The sequence below is a fragment of the Bombina bombina genome, chromosome 3 (genome assembly GCF_027579735.1).
Source record: "Bombina bombina isolate aBomBom1 chromosome 3, aBomBom1.pri, whole genome shotgun sequence".
Classification (NCBI taxonomy): domain Eukaryota; kingdom Metazoa; phylum Chordata; class Amphibia; order Anura; family Bombinatoridae; genus Bombina; species Bombina bombina.
Genome location: NC_069501.1, coordinates 985,355,982 through 985,382,351, shown reverse-complemented (window position 1 = coordinate 985,382,351; position 26,370 = coordinate 985,355,982). Strand labels below are relative to the sequence as shown.

Genomic DNA, 26,370 nt, shown 5'->3' with positions numbered 1-26,370 from the left:
TGCATGCGAACGTTTTTTCAAAGCTCCCTTGCTTGTGACGTCACCTAGCGCAACGTCATCGCTGGGAGTGAAGCGCTTCCACTAGCGCCTAAGCGCTGCCCGAACGCGGTCAATAAGGAATGGCTTTAGTTGCTGTCACTGGAAAATAAGTTTGTTGTATGCGGTTGTGCAATAAAGCTACTTTTTTTTTTAATGTGACTATAGTGGGAAGCTACTTTAATGATAAGTCCCTATCTTATTTAGGGTTTCAAGGTGTCCAATATATAACTGGGGGGGGGGGGGGGGGCGGCGCAGTAGCGGGTGAAACCACCTCCCTGAAATCAGTTTTTGCAGGTTGGGATGTCTGCAGTAGGGACAGGAATCAAATTGGTTATTGTCCAATACCTACATAATGACATACAAATGTGTATGCAGGAAAGTTCTAGGCTGGAAAGTAGTGCTGTTTGACTTTAATATTTTCTACTACTAATTCCTGCTTATATAAATAACCACCCTTTAGTTTCCATTTACGTCTGTCCTTTCGCACAGAGCATATGACACGTAAAAAGGTTCTAAATTTAGAGTCATGACATTGACAACTTTTAGAATGGTGGGGGGAAAGCATTTTTGGAATTCTTTAAAAAAATATTTAGAAAATGTTTAACTTGTTAAAAAAATACATATAAATACATTAACAAGTGAACGCGTTGTCCTGGATAAATCATATGGCATTTACAGCAACTTGAAATTACAAAAGACGAAATTCAAATTTATCCAAGGTACAAAATAAAATTACATTTTTTAAACATTTTTTTTGGTCTTTAATCTGTAACTTCCCCAAGATCCTGATATCCTCAAGTTATTTGGAAAACAGAGACTAATATAACCATGTTTTCATCTACTGGTTTGTATTTAGAGGTGATCTACCTTTTAGGTTCACCGAATGTACCAATACACATTCATAGTGTGAAAACTACAGATCCCAGAATTCCCTTGGTCCACCAATTAGCATAGCTACGGCAACGTCACGGCTGATATCCTAGGAACGTCACTTTGAGTAGCCATAGTAACCAAATGACGTCGAAGGTAGTGACAGGGGTGAGGTGAACCGGCATCTCCGCCTAGGTCACTTAGGAGTTAGAGACTGAAGGAGTCCCATAAAATACAGAGCTCTAAGTGATTTGGCGTCCTGGTGCCTTTCTTCTTTTTTTCATTGGGGAGCCTACTACAGTATGGCCACGGTCTGCAGGAGCAGCCTCACGAGTTTGAGCGCGCGCTCCATCAGCGATTTTGTCGGGCTCGCGACATTCCAGGGGCTTAGAGGATGCCGTACACGAGCACAGCGTTACCCAATCAGGTGAGAGAATTTTCTAGGGGCTTGCTGGTGGAAGAGGAGGGGCTGTTTGAGGGTCACACGCACATTCACGTTGTTTACATGGGTCATGTAGCCAAAACTGGGTCTACGTGACAAATTTGTATTATTATTATTATTATTATTATAATATACTAAAATATAATTATGCTCTAGCAATGTGTTCGGATTATAGTTTTACATCTGGTAGAGCAGTCACCCATATTTTTACTTCATTTCTCTTTCTCTGGCAACATAAGTAGTGTTTTGATAGTTGTGTTTTTTTAATTTAAATAAAATACTTTTGTAACCAATTTTGTCCTGGAAATATGTAAAGTAAATGCTGTTTAAAGGGACACTAAATGACTGAAAAAAGTTAGCTTAAATCTCTATCCATATTTGATATTGATATTTGTAATTGGCTTTGCGTGTCATTTTATTACCGTTCTCTCTATATTCTGCTGCAAAAATGTATTGATTTCCAAACCCACCGTTGTAAGATAAATTTTGAAGAACGAATCATTCACGATAACCGGAGTTATCAAGATGTCCGTCTTCTTCCTTACTGCGCTTGCGCAATCTTTCTTACACGTCATCCTATACGTCACCTTCCTCTGAACCCGCAGACCCGATAGCACTTTGTAGAGTGCATGCGTTGTGCCAGTAGCTTGATTTGGGTAAGTAAGAAATCGAAGCGCCAATCTGCGCATGCGCAAATGGCCGGATTGTATTGTGCAGGGTGACGAAACAATGCGATAATGATATGCATGAAATTGCAGTGTGATTGGAGACTGATTTTTGTATTGAAGGCACCATAAACGGGGGTTTGACTTCAATTAAGTTTTTTCCAAAATGTAATATATAATTTTATTCTGCTTCTAACACTCGTTTTAAGGCCAAAGTGGGATAATTTATTACCGAAAATTTGAAAGTTTTGGAATCCTTTAAATTCAAGCTAATACTACAGAGATGGCTTTGTACTTCCTACTAATCATCATGTGCTAATAATGACAATGTTCTCTGCTTTACTGGTGGAGAGGTACAATTTAGAATTAAAGGAACCTAATACCCGATTCAACTCCCCCCCCCCCTTTGATTCAGATAGTGAATACAATTTCAAACGACTATCCAATTTACTGCTATTATCTAACTTGCATAGTTACATTGGTATCTTTTGTTAAAAAGCATAACTGGGTAGGCTCAGGAGCTGGGAGATAGCTGCTTATTGGTGGACAAAGGGAGTGGATAAGAAGAAATCCACAAAAAGAATGCAAATCTAGCACTCTATGCCCAGACTAATAGGCGAGGAGGTTCCCAGTGTATAGTTTAAAATATAACTTTTATTGTGATAAGTTAAAACAATATAACGAAAACACAATGATAAAAACAACGAGAGGCTAACGAAAACACACACAATGATAAAAACAACAACGAGAGGCTAACGAAAACACACACAATGATAAAAACAACAACGAGAGGCTAACGAAAACACACACAATGATAAAAACAACAACGAGAGGCTAACGAAAACACACACAATGATAAAAACAACAACGAGAGGCTAACGAAAACACACACAATGATAAAAACGAGAGGCTAACGAAAACACACACAATGATAAAAACGAGAGGCTAACGAAAACACACACAATGATAAAAACGAGAGGCTAACGAAAACACACACAATGATAAAAACGAGAGGCTAACGAAAACGCACACAATGATAAAAACAACTAACGAGAGGCTAACGAAAACGCACACAATGATAAAAACAACTAACGAGAGGCTAACGAAAACACACACAATGATAAAAACAACTAACGAGAGGCTAACGAAAACACACACAATGATAAAAACAACTAACGAGAGGCTAACGAAAACACACACAATGATAAAAACAACAACGAGAGGCTAACGAAAACACACAATGATAAAAACAACTAACGAGAGGCTAACGAAAACACACACAATGATAAAAACAACAACGAGAGGCTAACGAAAACACACACAATGATAAAAACAACAACGAGAGGCTAACGAAAACACACAATGATAAAAACAACTAACGAGAGGCTAACGAAAACACACACAATGATAAAAACAACAACGAGAGGCTAAGGAAAACACACACAATGATAAAAACAACAACGAGAGGCTAAGGAAAACACACACAATGATAAAAACAGAGGCCTATCCCAATAAAGTATTTGATATGGTGAGTAGTGATAATAATGTTCTTGTGCCTTTATTATATAACATCAGAAGTCACCAAATATCAATAAATGAAACAATGGCAGTGTGCAAAATATTTCACAGTCCTAAATATCAGTAGTGGGGATGAATATTATTGAGTACACTCGCATCATACTATCGATCATACTTATGAACAACTGTGCATCCAATGTGAAAGCGCAACACAGTGCATTTAATATACACATATATATATATATATTTATTTTCCTTAACCGCAATATTGTGTGACAAAAATAAGTATTGATTTATACTCTCGCCTTTTCTTTTACCCGTATAACCGTTAGCGTTACTTTCTGTGTTATGTATACAATGTTGCTATGGCAACGTGGGTACGCACGCTGGCGCACCTTTTGATGACGTCACACATGTGCTGAATGGCGGTACGCTTAGGCTGTATTAATATGGGTATATAAAGATTGGTTTGTTGTATGCTTGTCATTGTTTTTAGGTTTCCCCTGCTTCATTTTTGACATTTGACAAAGTGTGTGTGTGTGTATATATGTATGTACTACACAGCAGCACAACCTAATAGTTTTGTACCACAAATACCAGTGGGGATCGCCTAATATAGTGCCATTGTTTACCAGTGTTTTGTGGCTGCACATATGTCTCTCTTGCCATTGGCTTACCGTGTATTCAGATAGCCCCAAGTAGTGTTTTGCTGCTCCTTCAACAAAGGATACCAAGAGACTGATGCAAAATTAATAATAAAAATAAATTGAAAAGTTGTTTAAAAATCTATGTGCTACCTTAATCATGTAAGAAAATGTTTGTGTTTAATGTCTATTCTAATGTACCTTTAAAGTGTTAGCTATAGGGAACAGGGCCTTCTTATCCCCTTTTTTTTTCCTGTGTTTGTCTATCAGTGTCTTGTCATGTAGGTTTTTTTTTTGTATGCCCTGTGTAGTGATGGGGAGATTGTTGTTGCATTACAGTTAATGTTGTTAAAGCTGAAAGGAAAGTAGCCCTTTAAGTCAATTAACATGAAACACCTTTTTACATTGAATAATATTAATTTGCAATGGCCCGCACAGCTATTGGCTAAGAGGTGGAAATGTCACCACCTTTCTGCATGAGATAGATGTATGTATGTATGTGTGTGTGTGTGTGTGTGTGTGTATATGTGTATATATATATATATATATATATATATATATATATATATATATATATATATATATATATATATATATATATATATATGTGTGTGTGTCACTACTTCCCCCTAATTATTGAGAAAATAAGAAGTGGACAAATTAGAAATATTCTATGGAAAGGTAGATTTGTTGTGTACTGAAATAGCACCTTTTGTTTAGAATCAAGGTATTGCACATTATTGTTGCACTCCAGTGTACACATTTTAGAAATAATTTTAACTGGCATATAATTGGCAATTAAGGAGATAGTGTTTTTATGGTGTGGAGTAAGGACAATTTGAATGAGTACTATTCTTTTTTTTTTTTTTTTTTTTTTTTTTTTCTTTCTGCATTTTATATGGGGATTTGAATAACTCATTAATTATTTAGATGCCTAAAGATTTATGTATGTATGGTCTATATCAACAATCAAGCAGAGGTTCAAATAATCTGTTAACAAAATAAATGCTTCAAAAGCTCTTAAAATTGTCATAAGCAATGGTTGTAGGACTTTGTTATTACAGAGACACTATGTAAGGAAACACTCTCTTAAAGGGATATTCCAGACAAAATTGGAAACCTCATGGGTGCATTTCTGTATTGAACAGAAGCAATTTTGTAATAGACATGCATTAGCAAAAATGCTTCTAATAAAAGCTATAGCTGTTTCAAAAGTGTATTTAAGTATGCACCGTGCACCAGCATTTTAAACACAACACTTGTTCGGAGAGCCTATGGTGCTTGTACCATCTGGTAATGACTTAATTTGTTAATTGCTGGCATAATACAAGCCCCACTGATGATATGAACAGCTGCATTACTTAAAATGTGGGTACAGTTAAAATATCTAGCTATACCTCACATGCACATGCAGATAAAAATGTTAACACTAAAACAGTGATAATTCTTAATAGAAGCATTTTTGCCAATACATGTATATTGCAAATATCTTTCTATTCAAAGATGCAATAAATCTATGTGCATTTATATTTTGACTGGAATGTCCCTTTAAAAAGCATTGTGGAATTTGCTCCTAGCCTAGTTTTCTACTGAGAATCTGAGCCAATGGCACTGCTCAAAGGTCTACTTTGAAACCTATATATCATATAAATATACATTCTTATAATATCTGCAGTATGCACTCCGTGACTGTAATCCATCTTGGGGGAAGGGGAATACAGATGACAGCAAATTACAGTAACAAGAAGCAAAATATATTATGTACACTTTTTTTTTTTTTTTTTTTTTTTTTTTTTTATTCTTCAACCTTTTTATGGGGGCTTTCAAATTGTGTTTAAAGTCATGGTAAATCTGATTTGAAATCAGACAAAGTAATCATAAAACACTGTATTGTCTTTATTAATAAATGCAATATACGGTATTTTCTATAATTGATCTCCTTCCGGCACTTGCGATTGTCTCCGCACCCTTCCTAATTCTTTTTATAATGTAGGGACATATAGAGGGCTCAAGCCCTCTCTATACATGTCATAAAATGTAAGCTCCCAGGATCATCCAAACATGGCTTGTAACTTTTTTTTTCCGCAATGCAAGAAAGATCCACCAACTGGCAATGATCCCAGTAAATAGTGAATCACAATTACAGTGCCGATTTACTTTTGACATCTGGGTTACAGGGTTGGTGACCGTCTGTAATTTGGAGTAGGCTTGAATATATTTTAATAGCCTGTGCTGCGCATCATTGCTTTGGACTTGAGGGCTTAAAAAAAAAAAAATTACATAGTGACAGACAGCAAAGGCAGCAATTGGTACAACAATCATATTTAAACTATTGTGTATGTAACTATTTACAGTATCTCATAAAAGCGAGTACACCCCTCACATTTTTGTAAATATTTTATATCTTTTCATGTGACAACACTGAAGAAATGAGACTTTGCTACAATGTAAAGTAGTGAGTGTACAGCCGGTATAACAGTGTAAATTATCTGTCACCTCCAAAATAATTCAACACACAGCCATTAATGTCTAAACCGTTGGCAACAGAAGTGAGTATACCCCTAAATGGAAATGTCCAAATGGGCCCAATTAGCCATTCCCGGTGTCATGTGACTGAGTGAGTGGTCTCAGGTAACACTGAGTAACAAGGTCTCTTATACTGGTCACTGGAAGTTCAACATGGCACCTAATGGCAAAGAACTCTCTGAGGATCTAAAAAAAAGAATTGTTGCTCTACATAAAGATGGCCTAGGCTATAAAAAGATTGCCAAGACCCTGAAACTGAGCTGCAGCACGGAGGGCAAGAACTATACAGAGGTTTCACAGGACAGGTTCCACTCAGAACAGGCCTCGCCATGGTCGATCAAAGAAGTTGATCTTTGGGAAATATACGTATGAGTGCTGCCAGCAATGCTGCAGAGGTTGAAGGGGTGTGGGGGGGTCAGCCTGTCAGTGTAAAGACCATACGCCGCACACGGCATCAAATTGGTCTGCATGGCTGTCATCCCAAAAGGAAGCCTCTTCTAAAGATGATGCACAATAAAAACCGCAAACAGTTTGCTGACTAAGGACATGGATTACTGGAACCATGTCCTGTGGTCCGATGAGACCAAGATAAACTTATTTGGTTCAGATGGTGTCAAGTGTGTGTGTGGTGGCAACCAGGTGAGGAGTGCAAAGACAAGTGTGTCTTGCCTACAGTCAAGCATAGTGGTGGGAGTGTCATGGTCTGGGCCTGCATGAGTGCTGCTGACACTGGGGAGCTACAGTTCATTGAGGGAACCATGAATGCCAACATGTTCTGTGACATACTGTAGCAGAGCATGATCCCCTCCCTTCGGAGACTGGGCCGCAGGGCAGTTTTACAACATAACGACCCCAAACACACCTCCAAGACGACCACTGCCTTGCTAAAGAAGCTGAGGGTAAAGGTGATGGATTGGCCAAGCATGTCTCCAGACCTAAACCCTATTGAGCATCTGTGGGGCATCCTCAGACAGAAGGTGGGGAAGCGCAAGGTCTCTAACATCCACCAGCTCTGTGATGTCGTCATGGAGGAGTGGAAGAGGACTCCAGTGGCAATCTGTGAAGCTCTGGTGAACTCCATGCCCAAGAGGGTTAAGGCAGTGCTGGAAAATAATGGTGGTCACACCAAATATTGACACTTTGGGCCCAATTTGGACATTTCCACTTAGGGGTGTACTCACTTTTGTTGCAAACGGTTTAGACATTAATGGCTGTGTGTTGAGTTATTTTGAGGGAACAACAAATTTACACTGTTATACATGCTGTACTTTACATTGTAGCAAAGTGTAATTTCTTCAGTGTTGTTACATGCAAAGATATAATAAAATATTTACAAAAATGTGAGGGGTGTACTCACTTTTGTGAGATACTGTATGTATATTGGTATAGATGTGCATTTCAGCTTTGGACTAATACAAATTTGTCCAATTTTAAGCTGATTGGGTAGTAAATACTAAAGGTTGATTTTAGCCATATGGGTTTGTTCAATCGTAGGGAGAGGATCTCAGTCATTTTCAATCACTTTAACGGAAGCTATTAGAACTTTCAGTTGGGTGCCTCTGCAAGCCAGTCATTAACATAAATTCAGTCAGCCATTTATAAGTTCTTTTAGCTCTAAAAGATAGGCTTGTTAATTTTAATTAAAAAGAAAATATTTTCCCCTAGTCAATTCAGTGTTAACACAGCTAAACAGTTTTTTTTTAATTGTTAGAATTGTATAATGCTAGATTTTTGCTAAAATTAGTTGTGTATATAGGAGGACTTCCGGTGGGCGGCTTAGAACAAGCGGCTCATCTTCAGAGCTCCGTGAGACACTTACAATTTTTGACAGTTTTTTGTTTGAGCAAAATTGCCCCAAGCTTACTTTCCCTTGACGGGAATCGTGTCTAGGCACTAATGAAGCAGGAGATTACATCTCTCCCCCACCAAAGACCCTGTAGCACGAAAGGTGCGGAGTTACAGATACTGCTCTACCATCGGTGGCCATCTTGGAGCTCCCTGGGAACAACAGCGCACTGAGCCCACTTACAAGCTCTGAAAGTGTTTGAGGATAAAGACGACTGGCGACAATCGACGGATGACTCACCCTTTGCCCGCTTGCCTCTAAAACTTTGGCAAGGCTGATCACAGCTGAGTGCTGGGAGACACAAACCACAGAAAGCGGGCATAGCAGAGGTGATCAAGGGGATTGGCCACGGGAACACTGGACTGCAGGCAAATTACTCCTTTGATTGGAGGAAAGGCGCAAAACTTTTAGCGCCATTTTTAGCACCCGTTGAAACGGCCTTTATCTAACCCTGCAGTGTCTGTTTGTGAGTGGCTCACTGGACATCCGGACAGCTACCAAGGCAGCCTTCAGTAAGAGGATCGCACTTACAGAAGGGTTTGGTAAGATACTACTCTCCCCTGGCACAACACCCTCCATGCACTCACATCTATCCCCAAGGAACTGAATTTACATGGAGTACAATAGCACACAATAACTCAAGCTCAGTTAATTTCAGTGATATGTGACCGCTTATGGTGCTCTTGATAGGAGTTGCAAGCACACTTTTAAACATTCTGAACATGGGATTTAGAGTCTTTTACTTTATTCGTGGTGAACAGACCATGGGGCATATATATCGAGCTCCGTATGGAGCTTGATGCCCCTTGTTTCTGGCGAGCCTGCAGGCTCCCCAGAAACAGCAATTATGAAGCAGCGGTCACAAAGGCCGCTGCTCCATAACCTGTCCGCCTGCTCTGAGCATGCGGACATGCATCGCCGGTAATCAACCCGATCGGGTTGATTGACACCCCCTGCCGTATAGCTCGCCGTATTCAGCGATGTCTGTCGGACCTGATCCGCACTGTCGGTACAGGTGCTCAGGGCATATCGCAGACTTCCTTTGCTGATGTTTGAAAATACCAAACTCCTACTTTTTCAGGATTACTCTGCGGAGTTGATGAGGAAAGGCCGCAAAGTATACCTACTTTACCCTGCCAGGCTGAAACTATTGACTGATATTGGCCCAAAAATGTTTGACTCACCCTTTGAAGGTTCAGGACTTCCTAAGCTTTCATATTGCAGTTTTCAATAGTTGGGTAAGAATAGAGGGTGCGTATGGCACTGTTGCCTCTCTTCATGATAGATACTCAATGTTGAAACCTTGGCAATATCATGCCCTTATGGAGGTATGTGGTGTATATACTACGGTTATGTTAATTTGTTTATTTTTCTAATGATACCACTTTGCTTTTCCAGGCATCCGACTAATAGAAACACTCTAAGATTTCCAACTTACTTGAGTACTTCTCAACCTTTCAAAAAATTCCTAATACAATCCTGGAATGACTTCTATACCGACAACTTGATTCACCTAGATAATCCCCCAACTGTTTTGGGAAACAGTTAAGGTGGTTCTAACAGGTAAAATCATCCGTATGTTGCTAATCTTCGCCATAAAACTCTGCAAAAATATGTCTCTCTCCAGAGGCGCTCTGCTGCGGCCTATCTGGAATACTGCTTCTCCCGAACTAGAGTCATACAATAATTATACTGGAAGTAAGGAAAATCTGGATTCCTTTTTGGCCCAGCAGGCGGCGGCTGGTCTGATTAAAACAGAGTCTAAGTACTATAGGTTTGGAAACCGATCAGGAAAAATGTTAGCCTCTATAGTCAAAGCTCGAATGGCAAAAATGGATGTTGCATCCTTAAAATTTGGATGGAAAATTTCCAATGCTGCAAAAGATATTGTGAAAGGATTTGCAGAGTACTACTCTTCACTATACACTAGGCAACCAACATGCCCTCCTGCTACCATAGAATTGTTCTGAGCTTCGCTGCATCTTCCACAGCTCACCCAAGATCAGGTAGAGCAACTCAATTCCCCCATTCCTATTGAGGAGCTAAATAATGTAACAACAAACCTGGCTCTAGGGAAGGCGCCGGGCCCGGATGGCCTTCCTATTGAGTTATATCGTTTATTACAATCTAACGTTTCTAGAATTCTTTTAGCCCTATATAATGGATATTTCCAAGATGGGATATCCCCATCCACTTCCTTTTCAGCCGCAAATATTACACTCATTCCCAAAGTAGGTAAGGATCATTCTTTACCGAATCCTCAGATTATAAGATCTACATAGCTGTTCTGGCGGGACGTTTAAAATACTTCTTCCTTCTCTCCTCCACACTGATCAGACGGGCTTTGTCCATAAAAGATCATCAGCGGTTAATCTGAGAAGAGTACTGCAGATCATTGATTACTGCTGGAGAAAGGGGGAGGGATGACATAGGAATGATCTGCCGGAGGCCTTCCTGTCATCTGTGGATGCAGAGAATGCTTTTGACCTTGTGGAATGGGATCACCTAATTGATACTATGGGTCACTTTCATATTAGTGGTTCTTTTGTGCAAACTATTCAAAATATATACTCAAAACCAATAGCCCGTATCCTTACTAATGGTATTTTTTCGACCGATATTACTTTACAGCGGGGAACGAGGCAGGGGTGCCCCTTATCCCCATTACTATTTGACCTGGCTTTAGAGCCATTAGCCATCAAATTGCAGCAAATCTTTCCAGAAATCCTTGTGCACGGCAAACCTCAAAGGTTGGCTCTTTATGCAGATGATATGCTGTTGTTTGTGGAAGACCCTGCTAGACATGTCCCCAATATTCTAAAAACTACTCATGACTTTGGTACCTTTTCTGGTTACAAGGTTAACACAACAGAATCGGAGATCCTGTGGTTAAACAAGCATACTGATAATCATGTGCACTAACCTTACATATCTCGGTATACAATTACATAGAAATCAGCACTGTCTGTATGATTCCAATATCATAAGACAATGTTTGACGCTTTGTAAGCAGCTCCAACAATGGAGCTCTTTGCCACTGTCCCTTATGGGGCGGATCAGTCTCATAAAAATAACTTTGCCACGCATACTATATCCAATGCTCATGTTACCATTCTTGATATATAAAAAAGATATGGGAACTTTGAATCTGGTCACTGCAACAACCACACCGGAATGGCGGTCTGGGCCTCCCGGATCTTAAATTGTATAACTGGGACGCCTTGATTAGACTCGTTCTAGATTGGCAATTAGGAGCCTCGCACTTTGGCAACATAGACTTGGAAAATGCAGTCTTGAAATCTATAGATCTGTCTTATTTGCCTTATCTTAAGCCGAGTGAAGCTGCTCCTCACATCAGGTTTTTTTATAGAGGCCACCTGGCTGCGTGGTGTCTGGCCCATACATTTTTGGGTGCACGTCAACCCTCCCCTAAAATGCTTCCTCTGGTGGGTAATTTTAGACTTTCCTGCGGGTATTGATACACTACCGTTTCAGCAGTGGAGGGAAAAAGGGCTCAGAACATTCGGGGACCTCTTGGACCCTGTCGCACACAGTCAAAACGTTCCACGAAATGAGCACCAGATTTTCTATTCCAAACAAGCATTTATATGCATATCTGCAAGTACGTCATTATGTGGATACCCTTAAACAAAGGGACCCAAACTTCTGGGACACATCAATATTTGCTATATCACAGACAGCCTTCACCTTGAGGAACTTTTTTTTGTCTAGTATATATGGAATTTTAGTACGTAAAGCAGGCACTGATACGCAAACACGGACACTTGAGTGAGTGATGAGAGGTATAGGGGACATTCTTTATTCTGACATACAAAAAAGTTTAGACCTGACTAAAAAAGCAACGCTGAGCATGCCCCTTCGCGAGGCACAGATGCGAATGATACATTTTGACTATATAACTCCCAATAGACTCTCTAAATGGAACCCCCAACAACCAAACAAATGCGGGAAATGTGAAGTGGTGGCCCTCGATGTACCCCACTACTTTTTTCACTGCCCTCTAATTCGGCAATTTTGGGCTAGAATCAAATACTGGCTCAAAGGTGCACTGGGGATTACCACCTCGTTACATTTAGAACAGGTGTGTCTTTTCCAATGGAACGAGTTGCCTAGGAAATTTCAGTCTGCTGACCCTGTTTATGTTGATAGCTAGAAATGGCATATTCTGCCTCTGGACAGATAGGAAACCCCCCCCAGCATTACACAGTTCAAACGTAAACTCTACAAACACCTGTTCATGTCAAGCTTTTCGTTCGGCGATTTTTAAGATTTTTTTTTCTAACAAAATGGGAACCTTTTATATACAAACAAACCCCAATGATACAAAGACAGATACTGGGACCGTTTGCACAGACGGAATTACTCTTATCGGCATCTGTAAGCGGGGATTGGGCGGTGTTATACGACACTGATAGAGCAGTATTGGACGAGGAGGGAGGTGAGATTCTTATTGCGCAAATTTTGTAAAAAGAAAGAGGGGGGGAAACAGGGTTAGCAGGGGGATGATAAGATAAGGGAAAATAAATAAGGGATGGGAGGGGAGAAAGGAGGTAAGGGAGCAAATTTAAATTAATGGTGGGGGGGACTCTGGGGGGGAGCTGAGAGAGTAAGGGCTTTTAATCCTTTAAGTTTTGGTTCGAATACGGAAGTAGTCGGCTGCTTGTGCCGTTCAGCTCTTTTTGGAGCTGCATTTATTCTGGTGAAAGTGCAACACACTTAGATCTGTGAACCAAAAAAATCTGAATGACATTTGCGGCCGCCTACGTTTCAGGGCACCTGCCCCTTTCTCAAGCAGCATGCTGGTATGTGGTATGGCATAACATAATTATTCACAGAAGTGAGCCTTGAGCAAAACTTAGCGCACATCTTATTCAGATCCACCTGCTGATATACCACTGCCCTTTATCTCCCTTTAGATTACCAAATATGTAAGGCTTCCCGATTTGCTTTGCATTCAGTTGTTTGATAAAGACCGTTTTTTACTGTTGTACTGAAGAATTCACGGCGAGATAGGGAGCTAGTTTACATTTATATTGGGTAATATAAACAATCTGCTTCTGTATTTTATTTGGAGAACCAAACCTGTTTTAGGTAAGTTTATTATGCAGAAAATGTAAACACTGAATTTGCTAGCATGAACTGATTACTTAATGCATGCGACAATCAGATCTAGGGAATAGCCGTTTCAGCTTAAAACCACCTTGCACAATGCTTTATATGTGCACACCGAGCCATTATCTGATATCTGCAATGATAAAAGAACAATTAGAGGTTGCAACAAGGTGAAATTATATTAGTTTTGATTACAGGCTACATTCTCCTGCCCTTCCCAACTACCAAGCACTTGCCATAATATTACTGTTGATTGTTCCCCTGTTTGTTTATTATTAGATACCTAATGTTTGCATGTATTCATATTCATTTTACATTTACGTAGATACTAGGATTAGAGCTGTATACTGCCAAAGCAAGGACGGCAGGTTTATCCTGGTTGTCTGCCATCTAGTTACTTCCTAGTATGAAGATGACTAAGAGCTCATTATGCATTTCAGTTTTGAAGGAGAGAAATCTGACCTGTTTCTGCAGGCTTCATTTAAAGGGACATTGAAGTCATTTTTTTTATGCTGTCTTTTAAACAGATATTAGTGTATTAGGTTTTTTTTATTATTATTATTATTATTATTAATTTATTTTCTGATGGGTGTACCTGTCTTGATTAAAACTACTATCTTTTCTTACAAGCTCAATGGAAGCAACAAACAGATAACGTCCCCACTAATTAAAATGCTACAGACAGAGTCTTGGTACCTCCCTTTATCTTTATGCCCTTATGCTCTGCATCTGGAGTCTTGAGGATGACTTCCTTCCTTTTCTTTCTTTCTACTCTCTCCTTTCTTCTTTTCATCTCTTATTATTTTCTCTTATGTTGTATATTTCTGTTCTCTCCAAATGAACCTGCGGAATATGAACTGTAAAATGTATATTTCTTTTTTAAAACACAATGATTCCACGGATCATCTTAATTACTAATGGGATATTCACCTCCTGGTCAGCAGGAGGAGGCAAAGAGCACCACAGCAGAGCTGTTAAATAGCTCCTCCCTTCCCTCCCACTTTAGTCATTCTCTTTGCCTACGTTAGTGATAGGAAGAGGTAAAGTAAGGTGTTATATTAGATTCTTCAATCAAGAGTTTATTATTTTTAAAGTAGTGCAAGATTGTACTGCTTTATCCTAGGGTGTAGCCGTAGTCCATATCAGTCTCTACAGTAGAGCTTTGGTGGCTTTAGAGCAATGGGAACTTATGGGACATATTTCTCACTGCGCCTCCCATATTTCTTGCTGCCCTATATCCTTCAGTCTGAGGTAATGTTTAACTCAGCATTTTATTCTCCTCAGGTCGATGTGAGGGATACAACCTCTCAAGCCTGAGAGCTGCTTTGCTGCCAGGCAGAAGTCGAGGTAAGTGCTGCCTTAAGTTTCTGGGAGAAAGGACTTTTTTTCTATTTTAATGAGCACATAGGAAGTTATAAGGGGCTCTTTAAGAATATAGTGCTTTATGTTGGGACTTTATACGTTTTTTCCTGTGGGAAAACTAATTGGGCAGTGTTGTATATCAAGGCACTGGGGCTGGAGTTAAGCTGCACATTTTATGGCTCCGGTGGTTTCACTTTACTCATTGTATGGAGAGGTCACGCCCACGATGGGAGGTCCTTCCGGTGTTTGCGCGCCACTCCGTAGAGCTTCAGTTAACAGAGAGGCTGAAGGAAGTGCGCATTAGAGGATTTGTCCGGACTGTTCTAGAGTTGCATGGTGATCATGCGTTGCTAGTACAGACACAGTATTTACTTTTGTACCGCTGTTCTCGTCATTACAAACGGATCGTCTGCAGAGAGGAAAGTCTCATAACGATCTTCAGTAAGGTAGGAGCACTTCAGCAGAGTGCTGAGGTTGGATTTTTGTTAGTCAACAAATTGTTTTTGCAGTACAAAAGAAAACATGTAAACTGTCAGTTTTCAGAAAATAGAAAAAGACCATTTTGAATTTAAAGAGACCGTAACGGTTTGTTAATTTTTTACAAATAATTTTGATAACTTTTTTTGTTTATTATTTGGCAAATTGTGTGCAAGCATGGATCAAGGGGACTTGCAAGATGTCACCTGTGTTATGTTTTGATGCTAATGTGGAACCACCAATCCCTTTCTGTCCTTCATGTATTCAAAGGACTTTAAGTTATAGGGATAAGATTTTTTCAGAGCCAATGTTTTCTAAGGCAGATGTTGTCCAAGAGTCTAATGATGGTCAATTTATGCCGCAGCTTTCTCCCCAAACTTCCCAAATTTAACCGCCCTCTCAAGCACTGCCTTGCGCTTCAGCTATAGTCCCTTCGGGGATTTCGTTACAAGACATAACTTCTCTTATGTCTTCAACTATTTCTGATGCCCTGTCTGCCTTTCCAATGTTGCAGAGCAAACGTAAGAGATAGGCCAGACATTCTGTAAGTGAGGTTTCAGACGCAATTGTCGCAGTTTCAGAAGTATCCTCCCAGCAACCCGAAGAGGAGGGTACTGCAGTAGTTTCTGAAGAAGAAATTTCAGATTCAGAGGGTTTATTACCTCTGACAGACTCGGAGGTGGTATCTTTCAGATTTAAACTTGATCACTTTCGTCTGTTACTCAGGGAGGTTTTCGTTACCTTGGACGATAGTGACTCCACAGTGGTGGTTGTCCCTCAGAAGTCTAGTAAACTGGACAGATATTTTGAGGTTCCTTCCTATACAGATGTATTTCCAGTTCCTAAAAGAGCTTCTGAAATCATTGCTAAGGAATGGGAGAAACCAGGCATCTCTTTTTCTCCCTCTTCTATTTTTAAGAAAATGTTTCCAATAGCCGACTCTGTTAAGGAGGCTTGGCAAACTGTTCCTAAGGTAGGAGCCGTCTCTACCTTAGCTAAAAGAACTACTATTCCCATAGAGGATAGTTGTGCTTTCATAGACCCAATGGATAAGAAGTTAGAGGGGTTACTCAAAAAGATTTATGTACACCAGGGTCTGCAGTGGCAACCGGCTGTGTGCATTACCACCGTCGCTAGTGTGGAGGCATATTGGTTTGATGCACTGTCTGAAGCTCTCAGGAATGGGACTTCTTTGGATGAGATCCAACATAGGATAAAGGCTCTTAAGCTAGCCAATGCCTTTATTTCGGACGCTTCCCTTCAAGTTATCAAATTGGGAGCGAAGATATCGAGTTTCTCTATTTTAGCCCGCAGAGCCTCTTGGTTAAAACCTTGGTCTGCGGATGTGTCATCCAAGTCTAAGCTTCTAGCTATTCAAGGGGAAGACTTTGTTCAGACCTGATCTGAAGGAGATTATTTCTGATATCACAGGAGGTAAGGGTCATCTACTCCCGCAAGACCAGAGAAATAAACAAAAAGGACGACAAAGCAATTTTCTTTCCTTTCAAAATTTCAAAGGAAACTCTTCCTCCTCTAAGCAGGAACAGTCTAAACTCACATGGAGACCCAGCAATTCTTGGAACAAAGGAAAACAGTCCAAGAAGCCTGTCAGTGATTCCAAGACAGCATGAAGGGCATGCCCCCAATCCGGGACCGGATCTGGTAAGGGGCAGACTTTCCATTTTCATTTAGGCTTGGGTTCGGGATGTCCAGGATCCCTGGGCAATAGAAATAGTGTCTCAGGGATACAAACTGGAGTTCAAGGTTTTTCCTCCCAGAGGCAGATTTCTCCTTTCAAGATTATCTGCAGACCAGACAAAGAGATAGGCGTTCTTACACTGTGTAGGAGACCTCTCCGCTATGGGAGTGATTGTTCCTGTTCCAATTCAGCAACAGGGACTGGGGTTTTATTCCAATCTGTATGTGGTTCCCAAAAAAGAGGGAACCTTCAGACCAATTCTAGACCTCAAGAGTCTAAACAAGTTGTTTCTCAGGGTACCGTTCTTCAAGATGGAAAACTATTCGTTCCATTATTCTCTTAATCCAGGAGGGTCAATTCATGACAACTGTGGATTTAAAGGACGCGTACCTACATGTCCCTATTCACAGGGATCATCGCAAGTTCCTAAGCTTTTCCTTCCTAGATAAACACTTCCAGTTCATGGCTCTTCCTTTCGGCTTGGCCACGGCTCCCAGAATCTTCACAAAGGTTCTGGGGTCTCTGTTGGCAGTCCTTCGGTCACGGGGCATTGGGGTGGCACCTTATCTGGACGATATTCTAGTCCAGGCACCATCATTTCAGCAAGCAAGATCACACTCCGACATAGTGTTATCTTTCCTGAGAGCTCACGGGTGGAAGGTAAATTTGGGAAAGAATTCCCTAGTTCCAGACACAAGAGTCACTTTCTTTGGAACCATAATAGACTCCTTGTCCATGAAGATTTTTATGACATAAGTCAGGAAATTAAAGATTGATACTTGTCTAGTCCTTCAGTCCACTCCATGGCTGTCAGTGGCTCAGTGTATGGAGTTAATCGGGCTGATGGTTGCAGCAATGGACATCATGCCATTTGCTCGTTTCCATCTCAGGCCTCTGCAGTTAAGCATGCTCAGGCAATGGAACGGAGATTATGCAGACTTGTCTCCTCTAATAACTCTGGAGCAGGAGACAAATGACTCTCTTCAATGGTGGTTGTCTCTGGAACATCTCTCCCAGGGAATCTGCTTTCGCAGACAGTCTTGGGTGATTGTGACAGATGCCAGCCTTCTGGGGTGGGGAACAGTATGGGGCTCCTTAAAGGCTCAGTGAGTGGCTTACATCAATCATCAGGGAGGAACGAGGAGTTCCTTAGCGATGACAGAGGTAACCAAAATAATCCAGTGGGCGGAGGCCCACTCTTGTTGTCTATCGACGATCCATATCCCAGGGGTGGACAACTGGGAGTCGGATTTTCTGAGCAGGCAGACCTTTCATCCGGGGGAGTGGGAACTCCATCCAAAAGTGTTCTCCAATCTGATTCTCAAGTGGGGTCAGCCGGAATTGGATCTCATGGCATCCCGTCAGAATGTCAAGCTACCGAGATACGGATCGAGGTCCAGGGACCCCCAGGCGGAACTGATAGATGCTCTGGCGATCCCTTGGACCTTTAGTCTAGCATACCTATTTCCTCTGTTTGCACTTCTTCCTCGGGTAATTGCTCGAATCAAACAGGAGAGGGCTTCGTGATCCTCATAGCACCGGCTTGGCCTCGCAGGATTTGGTATGCGGATCTGGTGGAGATGGCATCTCTACCTCCTTGGAGACTCCCGTTGAGGAAGGACCTTCTGATTCAGGGGCCCTTCCTTCACCCAAATCTAGTTTCTCTGAAGCTGACTGCTTGGAGATTGAACGCTTAATTTTATCCAAGCAGGGATTTTCTGATTCGGTCATAGAGACCATGATTCAGGCTTGTAAGCCTGTAACTAGAAGGATTTACCATAAGATTTGGCGTAAATATCTCTATTGGTGCGAATCCAAGGGCTACTCATGGAGTAGAGTCAGGATTCCTAGAATTTTGTCTTTTCTCCAAGAGGGTTTGGAGAAGGGTTTATCGACGAGCTCCCTAAAGGGTCAAATCTCGGCCTTATCTATTTTGTTACACAAACGTCTGACGGATGTCCCAGATGTACAATTTTTTTTTGTCAGTCCTTTATCAGGATCAGGCCTGTGTTTAAACCAGTTACTCCTCTTTGGAGTCTTAATTTAGTTCTCAAAGTTCTTCAAGGGGCTCCGTTTGAGCCTATACATTCCTTAGATGTTAAGTTGTTATCTTGGAAAGTTTTATTTCTTGTTGCTATTTCTTCTGCTAGGAGAGTGTCAGAGCTTTCGGCATTGCAGTATGAGTCTCCTTATCTTATGTCTTTTTGTGTCCTAATTATTCTTCTTAGAAGGAAAGACTTCTGCACAATTTGGACATGGTCCGTGCTTTGAAGTTTTACTTACAGGGTGACTAAGGACGTTCGTCAGTCTTCTTCTTTGTTTGTGATTTTCTCAGGAAAACGTAAGGGACAGAAAGCTACGGCTACTTCTTTCTTTTTGGCTGAAGAGTATCATACGTTATGCATATGAGACTGCTGGACAGCAGCCTCCCGAGAGAGTTACGGATCATTCGACGAGGGCTGTTGCTTCCTCATGGGCATTTAAAAAATGAAGCTTCTGTGGAACAGATTTGCAAGGCTGCGACTTGGTCCTCGCTTCACACTTTTTCAAAGTTCTACAAATTTGACGCTTTTGCCTCGGCTGAGGCCGCTTTTGGGAGAAAGGTTCTCCAAGCAGTGGTGCCTTCCATTTAGGTTCCCTGTCTTGTTCCTCCCATATCATCTGTGTACTCTAGTTTGGGTTTTGAATCCCATTAGTAATTAAGATGATTCGTGGACTCATCGTGTCTTAAAAAAGAAAAGAAAATTTATGCTTACCTGATAAATTTATTTCTTTTTTGACACGTTGAGTCCACGGCCCGCCCTGTTCTTTTAAGACAGGTTGTGGGTTATTGCAAACTTCAGACACCTCTGCACCTTGACTTTTCCTTTCTCTTCCTAACTTCGGTCGAATGACTGGAGTGGGAGGGAAGAGCTATTTAACAGCTCTGCTGTGGTGCTCTTTGCCTCCTCCTGCTGACCAGGAGGTGAATATCCCATTAGTAATTAAGATGATCCGTGGACTCATCGTGTCAAAAAAGAAATAAATTTATCAGGTAAGCATACATTTTTCTTTTTTCTGTTGTACATGCCAAATCATTTCAATAAAAATCTATTTATTTAAAGAAAAAAAAAAAAAGTACTATCTTTTCATGCTTTTGGGGTCATGTGACTGACCACCAGTAGAGCTTTTGGAATTATCCTCAAGCAGGTGGCAGTGTGACGCTTCACTCATGAATATCATACTTACTTAAAGGGCCATGATACCCAAATGTTGAAACACTTGAAAGTAATGCAGCATAGCTGTAAAAAGCTGACAGGAAAATATCACCTGAACATCTCTATGTAAAAAAGAAAGATATTTTACCTCAAAAGTTCCTCCGTAGCCACATCCCATTGTAAAGGACTTCTAAGCAGCAAATCAGTATGTCTGTCCCGGGACAGCTAAAGGATTGAGCCTCGTGCACACTCATCTTATTTCCCTAGTCAGTTTAAGGAAGTTTACTATGAAATCTCATGAGCTCACAGTAAAAAAGTTCATGACCTCAGCACTGTTGATGATGATTGGCAGCAGTTCATTTCTTCATTTTTTTTTTATTGATTTTTACCTGCAGCCGAGTATAACATTTTACACAGAACTTACTCTGTTGAGCTGAGGTAAAATATCTTCCTTTTTTACATAGTGATGCTCAGGTGATATTTTCCTGTCAGCTTTTTACAGTTATAACTGTACCAGTTTCAAGTGATTTAGCATATGAGTATTATGTCCCTTTAAGTAATTCTACAATGAATTGATACCAAGATTGCAGTCTGGGCTCAATAAACCCTACAGCACCTTAAAAAAAAAAAAAAAAAAAAAAAAAGGGCCCTGGCCTTTAATGGATACAGTGTGTCTAGCTGACTGGGGTACCCTGAAGAAAATATGTTTGGGACTCTCTACATATATTTTTTGAATTATTTCTCTTCACATTCCCTGATTTTTTGCTAACTTTATTTGAATGTGTGAATATCTGTAAATGCCTACTTTGTGTATGTGATTAAATTAAGACTTGTTGCAGGACTTTGGAGGTCTCCATCCTTTTTGGTGTGTTTGGTTCAAATTGAAGATAGCCTCTGAATGGGCTGTGCTGGATTAGTTCCACTTAGTAGTGTATCTATCATATTCAAAACGTAGCTCAGCATTTACAAGCTTTATAAAGAATTACAGTGCCTGCTATATATGTTTGATGCGGTGACTCCGCACGTTGAGGGGATTTATGATCATACATCGGGGGCTTTACCCACAGCCGATTGGGTAATGTCAATTTACCCAGGTAATCCTAGGATTATCCAATATCTGACTTTACCCGTAAAATAAATATAAACATATACGCAATGCAGTTAGACTAAGATAAGGTAAAAGTGAAAAAGTTTGAACAAGTGTGCTGCGCCTCCAGTAGGACTAAAAGATGGTGTACAACAGTTATTGTTTACAGTTTCCAATATAGAAAAGGTCTTTAATAGACAGGCTCAGCCCAATAGGTGTCTGGCAAAAAAATTTTGTATAGTAGCCTGAAATGTAAGTCAGAAAGACTGAGACAAAGTTCCAGTACAAATAGCGTCTGCAGAGGCTTAGATACAAGGTAATCACAGAGGTAAAACATATATTAAAATAACTGTGTTGGTTATGCAAAACTGGGGAATGGATAATAAAGGGATTATCTATCTTTTTAAACTATAACAATTCTGGTGTAGACTTTCCCTTTAAGCAACATTGCTGAATAAACTCTTTGCATTCAAGGTTTTGGCTCCGGCTTTGCTCCTTGTTCTATTGGATGGATGGATATATATATATATATATATATATATATATATATATATATATATATATATATATATATATATATATATATATATATATATATATATATATATATATATATATATATATATATATATATATATATATATATATATATAATCTCCCGCACTCTCCGCTGTGAAAACACAAACTTCTTTAATTGAACTGTGACATTTCGGGGTAGTTAGCACCTTCCTCAGACAGATAACAAATATAGTGTAACTTACTCCCCTTTAATACCCTCCACAATGTACTGTGAATGCTAAACACCTGCAGCTTCTCATCTCAGAGATAACTACGGTGGCTGCATTGGAACAAACAACTAAAAGCAAAGCTAAAAATGGAAAATGCCTGAAATGACAATGTAACAATGTTCATATAAACAGAAATGTAACCTAAGTAGCCCTGATATATGTGATAAATAACTCGTCTTCACAATATGCAACAAAACTAGCAAAAACAAAAATTGTCTACAAATAAATATTACATCTTAACTAATGAGGGGAATAAGTAAGATGTTACTTACAATAAACAGGCAAGTAATGAATATCAAGTGTAATTATGAAATCCATACCCTGTAACAGGACATAATTAATTTGACCAGGGAGACAAATGAAACCTACCTACCGCAAAAATTGCTTTAACTAGGTGGGAATATGTCAAAAAGACATACAAATTATGAATACAATCTTAATCATCCCTGTATAATCTAATAACTAACTCAGAGTATAACTATACTAGTATAACTATAAGATTAGTATGAATCTATGGCTAGCTGTACTACACAATATACTATTACGTGTAAAATATGTACAAACAGGATCATTACAAGAAACATTGCATATCAAAATGGGTATTAGGGCCCCTAGGTATTAAAGTATCCAATGTGTAAATCCACCTGGTCTCGCTTTACAACAACAATTTGACCCTATTACCTCCTCTCAGTAAGGGAGGGACGTGATCAATGATAAGCGTAGGGTTGCAATTCACTGCAATACACAGATCTCCTTTGTAAATCCCGGCTGTTGAGACTGTAATGTCATGTCCAGAAATAGTCAGTTGGGAGATTAAAAGAAACCGCTCACTTGGAGCACTAAGAAACAGCTGATCGCTGGTCACTGACGTATGGTGGGTGTGACCAGCAATCAGCGGTTTCTTAGTGCTCTGAGTGAGCGGTTTCTTTTAATCTCCCAGCTGACTTTTTCTGGACATTATTATACACCTTGTTGGGACAGCACGGCTTCCTGGATATTCACAGGGCTACGGACTGGATTTCAGCAGCTTTGTTTATACATCCTTGCTAATACTTTTACAGTCTCAACAGCCGGGATTTACAGACAAAGGAGATCTGTGTATTGCAGTGAATTTCAACCCTACTCTTTGACCTGTATATGCCTGTACATACCTCATTTTGTTTGAGGTCTGATCCGGTGAGTAGAGACCCTACATGTTTTTTTTTTGTTTATTTTTTTACAACACATGTGATTGTGTTTGTTTTAATAAATTGATTTGCACTATTTAGGTGCTTTTGTGCGCTTTCTGTTCCTCTTGTTCATAGATATCTTCTCTACTCCGTGGGATAACGGAGAACACTTCAGATATAGCAGCCGACATCTACATAGAAATCTTATCACTGTGTGGGATCCTAATTTATCCTTTTTTGCTTGCTCATATATTGTTACATGATAATTGTGAAAATTGAAACAATGGAAACATTGTTTGTTATATCAAATAGCACTGTTGTGTATAGTGGTTTTTGACATATGTCATTTTTAGACTTTAGAGAGCGCAGTTCTGTGTTTTTGGAATACTGTTTGTATTGCAATACATATATTTTCTCATATAAAAATAAATAAATATATATATTCCCAAGGTATTGATCTATGCCCATTTTGGTATATCTCATCCCACTGTTTCACCAATAATCGTAATCTTTTTCACAAACTTTGGGTTTTTCACTAAAATTATTTACACTCAACTACTACAGTCATGAAACAAATGGTTGTAAAAGCTTCTCTATGGTTCCCTTTGTTCAGAAACCGCAGATATGCTTGGCTTTACCATTGTTTTTGGCAATTAGAAGGCTGCTAATTGCATCTGTGCACAACTCTTTTGTGTTAGCAAAACACATTACAAATATGGAGCAGAAAGAAGTGAAGGGCAGTCAAGAATGTAATATAATTTCTGTTTATGTGTATTCCGAGAAGCTAAAGTGATCAAATTATTGATGGTATGTTACTAGCAACCAATGGATCAAATTGCTGCTTAGCTGTGAAAAATATACATTGTGGGTTCAAGTGTGGGGGCTGACGTAGAGCTTTAAAGGGGCAATGTGTGACGCCCATCTACATTTGTGACCAGTCAATAACAGATGGTCCAGTATTTTTGTGGGGGACAGCTGGCAACCCTAATGGTCACCACCATCATAGGTACTGGCAGACAGTCTGTCAGTATGCAGTTTAGGGAATAGTACTTTATTATTCTTTAAAAAAAAAAATATTTCTGTAGTGTAGGGACCCCCCTTTCACTATGTGCCACAATCTTAGGTACTGTCAGCAATCTCCACCCTCCCCTGCCAACCGATTGCCCCTTTCTGATGTTCAAAGTTCACACCTATATTGTTCACCTGTAGTCGTTTCTAATATTAATATTTTAACAAGAAAAAAAGCCATGTTTACCATCACTTTAACAGAAACAATGAACATTTTGCTAATCTATGCATGTTTCTGAGTACATTTCAGTATAATTCAGACAGAGCATGTGATTTAAAAAAAACAACAACTTTTTACAGTTTGATAATAGAAATAAATTAAAGCCTGCATGTGAGGATAACCAGCAGCAGTACAGTAACTTTCCAAAATGATCATTACTGTGTAGACCATCATTGTAACAGTCAGTCACTGACTAGAAAAAGTCTTTGATCTGCTCAGCTGACTATGTCTGAAAACTTCCTTGTTTAAAATTTGTCTTTGACCAGGAATTTATAGGAAAAATATTTACTCTGTACAATGAACCTAGAGCAAAAATTAGACTGAGTGATTCAATATCTTAACCCTTTACTATATCAAATGGTACGAGACAAGGTTGTCCCCTCTCACCCATATTATTTGTCATTGCTATGGAAACGTTAGCTTCTCTATTAGAAATAACACAGATATCTCAGGTATAACTATTGGTCAAACTGAATACAAAATAACATTGTATGCTGATGATATCTTCCTTACTCTGACTAACCTTGGCACAACAGTTCCCTCTTTGATTCAAACACTAAACGAATATGGTAATTTCTATAATTTTAGTTAATATATTTATTTCTAAATTTAAACATACCATTGAATAACTCGGAATTAGACTACAGCAACAATTCAATTTCCGTACTCAAATTAAATATCTAGGTGTATATGTTTCACCGAATTTTAATAGCTTGATAACTTTGAATTATAATTCCCTGAAAAGTAACTTCTAAACTCTTTTAAAGGGACAGTCTACACCAGAATTTTTGTTTTAGTTGAAATAAATCTTTATTGTGGGCAACAATCATTGAAAAACAGTACAACAAGTGATTAATCAGATATGACATCTATAATGCACAAAATTACAATTTATAGAAGCTTACATTCCTTTAGATGCCCCCCCGTCTTGTACCACACCGGTACTTGTGGGGTAGAAGTGACTGACAATATCTAGCATATCTCTGTATATACTCTTTGCCCTTTTTATACATTCTTATAAAGTAATAATAATAGGTTCCCCATAACAAAAAAAGAAAAGGGGTACAAGAGAGAAAGGAAAACAGAAAACAGAAAAAAAAAAAACAACTACAAACTAACTTCATAACTGTGGTACTAGTGGTGAGCATCTTTTTTGCTCTGATCATTTTTTGTCTAGGCTCTAATAGGTCCTGTAAAGGGGTAACATCTAAGAGTTGAGTCTAGTCTACCGAAGAAGGTGTGATCCCGAACTCCCGCCTTATTTTTAATTAAGAGTTCCCTTGTTTACCGTTTATATAATATGGTTTATTGTAGCATAATACATATAGTCTTATTCTTTCTCCTTCATTATCCAGTAAAACCATATTTTGGTGAACTTTTCCCTATCACCTTGTATAGAAGCCGATATTTCCGACATAGTATATAAATGCTCTATCTTACCCATTATCTCCTGCCACTCGGGGGCCCCTATTTTCCAGTGCCTGGCTATACAGAGTCTTAATAAATGTATTTATGGCCTTGTTATATTGTGTAAATCTATAGTTCAGGAGTGTATGCGCTGGAGTCAAACTGATATTCTCTTGGAGTAACCTATTTATAAGTTCCTGGAGTTTTTCCCAT

The 26,370-nt window shown here is 39.5% G+C and overlaps 1 protein-coding gene across 1 annotated transcript in view; it reads left to right on the top strand.

The window, feature by feature from the left end:
* Positions 1-1,057: 1,057 nt before the first annotated feature.
* The window catches only part of COQ10A (coenzyme Q10A), a 103,976-nt gene continuing 78,663 nt past the window's right edge, over positions 1,058-26,370 (top strand). Inside the window, exon 1 of the mRNA XM_053708095.1 lies at positions 1,058-1,336. Within this exon, the coding sequence (XP_053564070.1) occupies positions 1,212-1,336 (125 nt within the window). The 5' untranslated portion in view covers positions 1,058-1,211. The remainder of the gene's footprint in view (positions 1,337-26,370) is intronic.